Below are 12225 nucleotides of genomic sequence, written 5' to 3' on the forward strand. Positions count from 1 at the left end.
TTTGGAAATGTGTGTCATCTGCGGCAACGGCAGAATGACATACACATTTTTTCTGGTCTGTATGATCACAACCACATGGTGCCACTATATCAACTAATGCTTCAGCAATGCATGTTTTTATTAACTCTATAAACAAAAAATATGTGCAGCACTCATGAATAGCTTCGAAGTCCACTGTGCCAGGCCATGTGTTAACAAAATTTCAGTGTGAATGATTCACTGGTTTAGCCAGAAAAGTCTGGTTCTGTGAGCAACACGTCTAGTACACTACTATGTAACTTGTGTTTTAGAGTCGCTGTGGCAGGATGAAAGTTGTCGCACTTCTGTTTCGGTTTCATGTTAGGTCCTGTACAATTGACAATATGAACTAACCCTTTGACTGCCACTATATATACTCGTTTCATGTATTCAGTGCACTCACAGTCTCTACAACAGCAACCTGAGCAAAAAATAACACTGGGTATCAGCTGTGCTCATTTAAACACACAAAACTCATAATTTAAACTAAAAAAAAAAGTTATATTATGGGGTTTTACGTGCCAAAACCACTTTCTGATTATGAGGCACGCCGTAGTGCAGGACTCCGGAAATTTCGACCACCTGGGGTTCTTTAATGTGACCTAAATCTAAGTACACGGTTGTTTTCGTATTTCGCCCCCACTGAAATAATTTAAACTTGCAACAGTAGTTAGGATGCATATCTTGTGGCTCTCTCACTCTGTCTTGGCAGGTCAGCCATTGCAAACCAGTTTGGCAAGTGCATCTGAACTTTGTCAGGCGAGCAAATTTATGAATGTTTAATAAAATCATTGAATCAGGAGGCAGCGAGGACGCAGAATCTGCCTCTGTAGCATGAAAGCTCCGCTGAACCAATATGCAAAGGAAACCTGGCAGGCACTGAGCAGTAGCCGAAAAAAAAACAACAACAACAAAAAAAAAAACCCCGCCAGTCAAAAGGTTAAAGACACCATTCATATTTACAAGTAGTGGATATTCGATTCAAGGTTGCTGATCGATTACTATTTGGAAATTTCAAATATTCACCCCCCCCCCCCCCTACTGACAATTTGTACCTTTGAAGATGCTATGTCGGATCTTAGCCAGATCCAACCTATATTCTGTTTTCTCTTCCAGGTCCATGCTTCATGTTATTTGCGCAGTATTCCCACAATACAGATAAGAAACTCATCAAAGTGCTACAAATTGAATTAACCATACACTATTTCTTCAGCAATGTGTGTGCAAAGGAAGTTCATTCTTTCACAGCAAGGGATGGAAGTGTGAACGTTCATAGTGAATTTTTATTTTTTAAATAAAAGGTGTTACAGCTCCAGAGCCATTAATTTAAATACCACTCCCATGCAAAAAGTACAACTACATGTAATCAGACAAGATTTCAATTACATGCCGCTAAAATTGACTCATAAGCAGCTTTCTGCTGTATCACAAATGAAAAAACTCAACTTCAAACAACAGGCCCCCCCAATTCATCTTGATGCAGGAACTTATGATACATTTAATAAAACAATTCGAACAGTAAAAATGCTCAGAAGCTTTACACTGAAGTTTCATCTTTCAGTATAAGAATATTACAGTCCTTACATTCGGGTTGCATTATCATCAGGAACAAACCCTCCATATGCCAGTTTTGTTGGCCTATCTAGTTCAATAAAACAGTATCTCACATCAGGCATGCGCATACAAGACTAGATATCCGAGCACAATGAACCTTCTGATGTTTCTATGCATCACCGTACAAAAATATATTACAAATGATACAAAGCATTGCACACCACCACAATCTGAAAGACCAGAACAAGTGCCCTAAATTATGGCACTCGCCAAAAATAACAAGGCTTGTTGTATGTTGTACAAAAGAGAAATGCTGCTTGTTATTATACAATGCTGCTTGTTATTATACTATATAATATCTTGCATAGTCTAAGATTTCTTCTGGTTCCAACAATGTCTTGGTAAGTATTGCAACGCCCATAATGTAAGGCAGGCACATTTTTAAAAGTAGATGGGTGGGTGGGCGTGAGCACCCTTGGTGCAATAAGTTGGCTGCCACAGTCTCTCAGTCTTCAATGCAGTGAAGATAAAAACAATGGAAATATCAAAATGTCACAACATAATCAGTAAACTGCAACAGAATCCGTCGAGATTGATGCAATTAGGCCAGTGGTTGCTGGTCTGCAGCACGTGTCCATTTGATTAAAGTCTCTGGGGAACGATACAAGAATATCAGTTTGGCAAACAGGTCTTCTTCAAGGCTTAATTCACGGCTCTCCCGCACAAGGTAGATGTCGAGGCAAAGCTGGAGCACACGATCCACATTAGGCATGTCGTCAAACATGATGGTGAACGAGCTGCCAGCCATGAAACCACGAATCAAACGGGAAACGACGAGCACGAAGGTGGTGTACAGCCCTGCAATTCTGCAATGTTACAGTTGAAAGGTTATTACAAAGCAAGGCAACAAGTATACTCAAGGGGCAAATGCATAGCACTCTTCTATATCTGGAATGTTCCTTTGCAGAGACAGCCAATGAATGGAACATTAGGATAGACATAGTCTTCAGACTTGTACATGCAGTTAAGTAGTTACTCCATAATACAATTAAACAGTGTTGCACAATAATACGTGCGATTCACAAACAATGACAGGGTGTAATAGACACTCCAAATGGGGTACGAGGATTGGCTCCAGACTTTATGATGAGCAAAGTGCAGACCATTAAATTGTTAAATTTTCTTTTTCCATTCTGCTAAATAATGCACTATTCCTTAAAGATGCCCTGAACTACCCCTTAGACTAGGTGAAATAATGTCCATGGGAAGAATACGCTGCTGTGAACATCTCCGCCAAGTTCTGCTGTTGCACACGGTGCGTGGAGCTTGCAAGAGGAGTGCGAAGTCACCTTTCTCCAAACGCTTTCTTTTCAACGGAAGCCTGCTCCTCATTCTCTTCTGGACACTTTATTTCTTAATAAAGCAGATTTCCATATGTTACGTGGTGTAGATACCGTGGCCGCCACGAGTCCACTGGCTAAGCGCACTGTAGCTTGCTGAGGACAACCACGTTTGGCTTAAGTTTAGTGTGTCATAAGCACCAAAATTGGAAGTAGTGGTGTCTGCATTAGCATCCAAAGTCAAACTTGAACTGCCTGCCACGGTGACATTCAGTAGGCAGAGCATTGTGGTCATGCCCTGCTCCTCCGTAGCTTTCGCGGTGCAAGGCATTGTAGAAGGAGCAGAAGCACCGCGAAGGGAGCGTTTGATTGCCAATAAGTCCGCTTCTTCTGAATGCGTTGAAGTACTTCTTGCGGCAAAGAATTTCTGAAATAGGCTATTTTCACTTCGAATACTTTTCTACACTTCAATAAAAAGTGGTTCACAGCCTCTTTAGGAGCATAGTAGTGTACAACATAAGCAATAGCATGCGTCAGGTGAATTAATATTCCACAAATTTTACCTCAGACATATCAATTTTGACCTTCCTACCAGCAGGAACTAAGGCTAAACCTCGATATAACAAAGTATTTAACTTTTTGTAACTTCTTGTCCTCAGAACACCATGTATTTTGAACTTCAATATAATGATACGCGTTTATGCACAGTTTCAATTTAATGAAATTTCCCTGTTGCCGTGAAGGAATACAGAGACAACAAATGGAAATTTTTGCGGACGCAGATTAACAAATGTTTGAATTGCGTGAGGCGGCTTACAAATGCACCTCTCAAATTGCCTGAAGTGCGGCCGACAATGACCGCCCAAGTGTAGCAGTGTCATGTCCAAGTGCGATAAGGTCCTATCATTCCCTGCAAACTGTATGCTTTAGGTGTGAGTGAAAGCGTGCAAGCCAAGAGGGATGGTGGCACGAGTGGAAAGGGGGAGGAAGCTCCTGGTAATGTGATCAAGTGTGTGCCAAGGCCGATGGGGGCAGGTTGGCGCATGCCTTCTTTTCTAGTGTGTCCCTGGTTGTGCAGGGCTGTTGGCGTAGCTGAGTGCATTTGCAGCCTGTGCGACCTGTTTTAGAGGCAATTTGCTACCTGTGCAAAGACTGGGCAAGCTGAGATGTCGTGGCATCACGCGCTGTCTTCCTACGCGTTTAGTGCTGGCGGTTACGTAATCTCAAGTTTCGGAGATGCATTGAAGCGAGAGGCAGACAAACTATTCACTCTCTACTGGCTATGCTTTTCATGATAGCGTCATTCCACTGCAGGCGACACTATCAGACATGGGGGTGGCATAAATGCTAAAGCGTGGCTGGCTTCGCTTCATAATGTCTATGTGAAAATATTGTTGACGCAGCATGAAACCATATTTTTCGTTGCCAACTCTCAAATTTAACAAAATAATTTTATCTTTCTTGTTGGAATTTTCTTTTTCAGTGTGCCCAATAATTCGGAAAACTTTGCGGCCCCTTTCATGTAAGAAAAATGCATCAGCGACTGTACTTACTTACATAAAAGATCGAATTTCGATATAAAAAATTTTCAATATAACAAAGCAAATCGCTGATTTTACTGACTCCATTACATTAAGGTGTAACTATATTCCTCCCATGACAACAACTGAGTATGGTATGTCACAGAATTTAAGAATTGTAACAAAAGCTGCAATCACAACTAGCTGCTTTGTTCATAACATCACATGTGGTGCACACATAGCATGGACATTAACATTCACAAGCACCATGTGACAGGATTTTGCTAATACCTTGCAGATTGCCCAGTGTAATCTTTTGGAGCCTTATGTTATTTCTTATGTGGAATGCAGACAAAGGGTTAGGTTAATACAGGTTGAAAGGTTTTACAAACAACTTCTCTGCAATGTACTACTGTAGAAAAATAGCAGACGAAGCTGTTCTCAATTAGAAGACGTTTCAGGAATAAAAGCTTACCCATATCCTGTTAGTTGTGAGAGGGCTTGAGGGAAGACTTTGTCATTGAAGACAACTAGACTTAAGTCAGTGCATGAGCCTTGATCGTCACGCAGGAACGGGTACGGATACGAATCTGTGCAGTGCTCTTGTACTTCCCACCATTCGCTGCGAGCACTCAAGTTGTTGAAGGCTCCTGTTCGCAGTCGAAGAGTCAAGTTGCGGTATGGTCCCATGCCAGGTGTGTCTAGTGCACGAATAACGTCGGACTTGCCCTTGCGTGGTACCAGGAGGAAGCGTGGTAAGATGGGAGGTACCGTAACATTAGTTTGGTTTCCATTAAGCATCCTCGCCAAACTCTGCCGCACACTTTCATCAGAAAGTTGCACTGTGCGCTCATTGCCGACAACTTTCTCTGCGTTGGTGTTATCCACTAATCGAGAGAAGGCCCAGCTGAGGCGAAGGGGCACAGCCGAGCGGTGCAACTCTGCAATAAGGGCCTCCTGGCTCGGGGGACTCACTGTCCATATGGCAGTTGAGTTGCCATTCAAGGTCACCACAGCGACATCAGCTGCATCATAATTGGCCAGAAATGCTTGGGCTGCTGCACTGGACTTGTACTCCGCCTGGATTGAACAACACATCCATCAGAATGATAGCTTTGAAGATGATTTCAATCTGCCTAAATGTAATCATGTCAAAGCAGATGCCCGTTTTTTACAGCTTTTACAGCTTAGATTAGATTATGTGGTTTTTACATGCCAAAACCACCATCTGTTTATGAGGCACGCCATAGTGGGTGACTCTGGAAATTTTGACTACCTGGAGTTAATGTGCACCTAAATCTAAGTACACGGGTGTTTTCAGATTTCGCACCCACTGAAATGCAGCCACCATGGCCGAGATTTGATCCCGTGACCTAGTGCTTAGCAGCTCAACACCAAAGCCACTAAGCAACCACGGTGGGTGGCTTTTATAGCTATAGAGTAAATTATGAGCACACAATTAGTGATACAAAACTCAAGCTCAATTTAAAAAAAATTATAATTTAACAAAATATTTTCTATTTCTCTCTCATTTCAAATCATGACTCTTTTTTCTCAGTTTAACAAAGTAATTTTGCATTGCTGCTTTAGTTTCAACAAAAGCTTTGCGCATCTCACACATATACACAAGCACATCAGCAGCCAATGTGCATTTCACCAGGGGCCCACAAGCAGTGGCGTAGCAACAGGGGGGGCCGGGGGGCCGTGGGCCCCGGGTGCAAGGGGCCAGCGGGGGGGGGGGGTCATATACGTCTGAAGACACCCGGAACTTGTTGATATCCGCGCGTTCCTCGACTACACACGGGGGGGGGGGGTGACAGAAGACCTATGGGCCCCGGGTGCCAGAGGACCTAGCTACGCCACTGCCCACAAGGCATTATTGAGCAGTGCATATCACTCATTATTATGGCATAGTGATCATGCTGGCACTTATGATTAGACATATCAATAGGGACTGCTGACGGTTCCTGTGCGCTGGCAGCACACAGTTCTAGCTATCCCATTTCACAGATTTATGGGGCTTGGCATAGCATGAAATGCGTGTATTGTATTTGACAGAGCCCATACTATAGGGAGATGGCTAAATGTTAAAGACAGCACAAGGAATTTTTAAATACACATAAAACATGCAGATGAAATAAAAAACAAAGGCAATCAGCTTTCAAGTTAAGCTCTACTGAGAACAGTATGAATCCTCTTGCAAATGTTCGACCAGTTACAATATTCAAGCTCTCAAATAATCCAACAGGTCCTTTTGCCATGCAGTTTTTTAAACACTCACCCAGGGAGGACCAGAAAATCAGTGAATATGTGCTGGCATGGAGGTTAAAGGGGAGCCAGTGACACAAGAGAGAGAGAGAAGGCCATGCTGCTTGAAAACTGGGCAGATGACAACAGGCTATAAAAGTCCAGTAACAAGGGTTGCCAATATCCTACTTCTCTCAGTGCAAGTGGGTGGAAAATTACGAAATGGGGAGTTGTAATCTGCTGTTTCATCCTTCCACAGCCTAGTTTCCTTGAGGTTGTCCTTGAGCCATCAGTCACTTGTTGGACCACAGATTTAGCAGAAATCAACATTCTGTGTGTACTATAACCATTTAGCAGCTAAAAGCCAGCATGGTTTGCTCACAGTGTAGCCAGACTTTTGCAGGTTTCATTGATTGTTTATAGTGATGGCATCTGTAGTTCTTTTCATAAATGTCACTACCAGTAAAATATAGTGTTTTTGTCACTATATATAGCTACTAATTATAGCAGATAACCTGTGGACCATTAGAGTTACACAATGGGTGCCAAGGGAAGGGAACCACAGTCGAGGACGGTAGAAAATTAGGTGGGGTGATGAAATTAGAAAAGTTGCAGGTACAAGTTGGAATCAGCTAGCTCAAGACAGAGGTAATTGGGAGAGGCCTTCATCCTGCAGGGGACATAAAGAAAATAGGCTGATGACGATGAGATGATGCTGTAGTTGCCAATTACACAGTTACCATTTCGGTTCTGTTTGTTGAAGGTTGTCACATGGTTCAGATTTTCTTTTCTCTTTCACCATCACATATATATATAGATATGGGGCAATCACTTTTAAGTTTTACAGAATTTTTAAATACCGCCTGTTCCAGATAACAATTCTAGTCCTTGAGCTGGATTATTCAGAGAGGTGGAAAATACTTTCATGAGAAATCGAAACATATTCAACTAATTAACATAAATTCACTAATTCTTAGTTACTTTACGAGAAATATAGCAATTTACTAATTGTAGCCGGTGAGCTTGCAAGGCGTATCCACACGGAATGAATTTCTAGAATGACACCAGTTTGGAGATATGCCCCATCAAACTCGCCATAAAAATGCACTGTTGTTCCACTTAACAAAATGCTCCTGTATGCATTGAAGCACAAAAGTAACTGGAATGCCCATGTATTTCGTCCTGCACTTTGGGACATATCTTGAAACTGGTATAATCCTGGAAATTCAATATGTGCCATAACGCAACTAATTATGAAGTTACCTAGTTAATGTTTTTTACTTTGTTGAATATGTGTTCTGATTTTTCATGCTAGTAAGGTTGGCTTCTTCAACGAATACAGCTCAAGGACAAGAACTGTGCTACCTGTCACAGGCGATTTTTAAAAATTCCGTAAAACTTAAAAATTATCATCCCGTATATTCAAAGTTATTTTTGAAACGGAGAACATTTCATGAACCAGCATTACATAAAAACACTTCAACAAGCTGTATTTGGTTGCTTGTCTGACTTCAGAATAAAGGTTGCCTGTGCCAACCTAAACACAAACATATATAACAAAATACTGTGGGCCAGTACTTCACACTTAGTAGGCATTGATGCCCATCAAAGATACATATAATGTAAGAAAGTTAAACAATGGGAGACAAGTTTCAAGCTGTAGCTCTGGGTGCCAATTCCTGGCATTATGATAAAAATGAAAGAAATCAGGCAACAACGCTTTTATGGGAACAAAAAATATTAACCACACATCTACGTTATAAAACCAGACCATTATGAAACATAACACAGGTTCATTTAAGAAGCTTTTGCTTGAGCCAAAGTCTAGTTTCTCTTGTTCAGCTACGTTTGAAATGGAGAAATATCCTCACTAGGCCAGGCAACCACTCGCCAAATTTGAAATAAGTGTGTTTTACCTGAAAATAGTTCAATTGTAGTGACTTTTAGAAACGGATAAATAAACATAATTATGGGATTTCACAAGCCAAAATCATATGATCATGAGGCACACCGTAGCGGGGGCTCCGGATACATTTTGACCACCTGGGGTTCTTTAACGTGCACCCAATGCGCGGTACGTGAGCGTATTTGCATTTCATCCCCATAGGAATGTGACTGCTGTGGCCAGGATCGAATCTGTAACCTTGAGCTCAGCAGTGCAATGCCACAGCCACCGGGCTACTGCAGCAAGTGGCAGATTTTTACTTCAGCCCTTTAAGCTTATGAAAGTCACAAAATTTTTAAAGAGAAAGTTTGATAGTGCAGGAAGGCAAACTGGTTTAAGCTACATCTGCTGGAGCATCCAAACTGGACAAATTTCCACTCCACTCTAATCACCCTACATCAAAGACCTTTTTATAAACAGCTTCATATCTTTACTCTGTCAGTTGTGTCCAGTCTCAGTGTCAACTTTCAGTATAGTTTCTTCCCTTTTTTTTAACCTAGCCGATTATTTATTGTTATACTGTATACTAAAATCAGCATATTTCATGTGTTCATGAATCCCATTATTTTAAATTATTTCTTTCGCACTTTTGTAATACTTCAGCTGATGACTTGCTCATAGTACCATAGTTTTGCCAAATATTTTTGGGTTATCTGTTCTTTTATATGCTTTATTGCATTCTCTAATATCCTCACTGTGTTCTAGAATTGATACCTTGTTACCCCGATGTTGCAACTAGATGTTTTCTACATATCCTTTACGATTTTTCCATAGTCATGCATTATTGTATGTTGTGTAATAATCCCCTCTCCCCTGCACACACCAATGTATGCAAACACACGTGCACGTGTACAGACACACACATTGCCTTGGTTCTGGGCTCTTGAGAATGGAAAGAAAACAGGCTGAGTAGAAGAATGTATCTATATCTCCTGAATTGTACTTCTACAAGAGCCATGTAACTAAAATTTCATATACGCTATATTTTAATGTTAAATTTGTCTGCTTTAAGCGCTCTATCATGATAGTATGCTTTATAGAAGTTCATATATGAGTTACTTGATGTGTTTATATTTGTTTTTTGTTATATTCATCAATGAACCCTTCTAATTTGCAAGTGCACTTCTCTGCACTGCACATTTGCCCAACCAATGACTGCACCGGTAACCACTCAAATGCAGACAAAATGCTAGATGCACATGCTGTGTTTTATCTCTTGCACATGGTTTCATCACGAGAGCCACGTATACATTTTCCATGTCATAATAAAGCAAACTGTGCTAGTACACATTGTTCTTAAAAGTGACTATGCTGCCATTAGTTGGGCAAGCTACCTAGCAGAAAAGCTAGCATTACAATCACGAACAGGGTCCACCCTTATAAAATATTCAAAGGCTTAACTCAAGGTTTTTCTTCCATCAGTCACTTTTTTCTTGCTAAGGCATAAGTTCACATAACTTAGGAGTGGTGGCCCAGTGTGAAAATTTTTGCACTTCAGATTTACTTGAACAGGGAAATCTATGTCTTATGTTGCCTTTTATGGTTTATCCTCCTTAGACCCTGGTGTCCACCCTCATGGACATCATCTTTGATTCTTTTCAATATCAAACCAGAAAAGAACAACTAAAATATTCTGGTGCAACATAAAGCTACATGTGGGTGGCACTATATGTCAAATGATAACTTTGTTGTCACTAATTTTCGATCAAATTGATACTTTGATAAAATTGAATACCCACAAAGTAATTAACTGCAAGCAGGCTCAATTTTCCAACATAGTTGCTCTTGTATTCTCTGAATTTGTTGGGCTTTCACTCTTGAGGCCACTGAAAATACTAGGTTCATTTTTCGACTAACACTGTACCTGAAATGACCATATTCTATACACATGTAAAAAACATAGGGGTGTAGCACTGACCTGCAGACGGACCCAGCTATCATAGGGCAGCTGTCGTAGGTTTCCCTGCTGTGCACTGATCTTGAAGATGGGCTCATAGCCACCAAGGCTCAGCTCCACAGTACAGTCATGTGGGAGAAGGGTCTGGCCAACTGTGTTGCCCAACGAGAAGAGCAGCAGTGGGAACCAGATGACCAAAATGATGGCAAACAGCATGACGCCACCCAAGCCGTACTTGGTAAGTGACGAACGTCGTGAGCCCCTAGGAGTTGGGTACTCTTCCTCAGCTCGTCGCTGACACTTGAGCAAGAACACGTTGGCAAATATGTCTTCCATTTTAAGCCAGTTGGTCAAATTCATGCTTGTGTCTGTCCAAATCCAGTCCATGAGCGAACGCAGCTCATATAAGAATGGAATTAACATGTAGCTGCAGGGAACAAAGAGAGCAAATGGATGCTCACTTAACAACACTGGAAACTGCTTTTTGGCAAACAAAGCAAGAGTGATACATCACATTCAAAAGGACACTTCAACATGTGCTCGGCACTTTTAAAAAATGATGGTGAGGTGAGAGGAATGCGTGCTGATACAGCTGATCAACTTAAAAAAAAATGTATACATATAAGGACCTAAAGAATAGTGGAAGAAAATTTAATCACACAACTTATGAGTACCTTCATACGTAAAGTTCAGTACAAGCACATCTATTTAAATATGAGCCTGTACAAATCACTCAAAGCTGCAACGAAGGATGTTCATGCCACTGATGGTAGTGTGGCTCTTTCAAATAATAACTCTTAGCATAAAAAAATGATATTTCAACATTTCAGACTATAAAGAAAGCAGTGAACTTTTTCTTGCACCTGAAGCTTGAACTCCCATGTTTACATAAATATTCTTCCCTTTCATTCGAAATACAATCATCTTTATACTAGGACATTTTCAATACAAATCTTTTCAACATTTTTAGAAAAATTTTCACAAAACCTGACATGTTATAAACCAATCTGACTACTTTTATTTGAATTCTTTGTGCAGACTGTTGATATACATTTTTGCGTATGGGTACCAAACACGTTGGCATTCACATGCACCAACGTGTACAGGCAGAATGGAATAAAACACAAAACAGCAACAAAAACCTTGCACTTGCTTTTCCGCTTTTACCTGTGTTCACAGCACTAGCGTTTATAAGTTACAGATTCCATGTTTTGGACCTACAGCATGTTTAGTGGCTGGTTCTACCATGATGTTAAATCACAATTTCAAGTAACTACATGCAAGAGGCACTTTATATTTTCGTATTGTCTGCGTTTTATTCTTGCCTGCCTGTACATACATGCATTCTGCAGACTTGCGTTATAGTCATGCCCTCTCTCTGTTTCTTTTTTTGAACATCCATATCATGCAATCAGAGTGGCTATTACCCAGGTCAAAATTTAAGCTTTTTGTGTGCTAGAGACATTTTTGTGAATTTAAATTCACAAGATAAGACAACCCACAAGTGTCGGCATGTTGGTCAAATGCGATTATTTAGTTTAAGTTTAACATATGTCTTGAGAAGGCTGAAGTGTATGTCATTATTATTAGTCATGTAAACACCTACAAACACCACAAAGTAAACCATGCACTGACGTACAGCTATGGCTACAGACTGACAAAGCCAATTTGGGTTCATTTCTCCTTTCATAGGAAGAAAATACC

General features: G+C 40.8%; 1 protein-coding gene across 4 annotated transcripts in view; it reads right to left on the reverse strand.

Moving 5' to 3' along the window:
• Positions 1 to 1273: 1273 nt before the first annotated feature.
• Piezo (piezo type mechanosensitive ion channel component) overlaps positions 1274 to 12225 on the reverse strand; it is a 242465-nt gene continuing 231513 nt past the window's right edge. For all 4 annotated transcript variants that reach the window (XM_075698593.1, XM_075698600.1, XM_075698578.1 and 1 more), the window contains 3 exons: positions 10543 to 10948; positions 4908 to 5512; positions 1274 to 2438 (listed from right to left, as the gene is read on the reverse strand). In XM_075698593.1, coding sequence (XP_075554708.1) covers positions 2174 to 2438; positions 4908 to 5512; positions 10543 to 10948 — 1276 coding nt within the window. In that variant the 3' untranslated portion in view covers positions 1274 to 2173. The remainder of the gene's footprint in view (positions 2439 to 4907; positions 5513 to 10542; positions 10949 to 12225) is intronic.

This window comes from Dermacentor variabilis, chromosome 1, assembly GCF_050947875.1.
Source record: "Dermacentor variabilis isolate Ectoservices chromosome 1, ASM5094787v1, whole genome shotgun sequence".
In the NCBI taxonomy this organism is placed as follows: Eukaryota; Metazoa; Arthropoda; class Arachnida; order Ixodida; family Ixodidae; genus Dermacentor; species Dermacentor variabilis.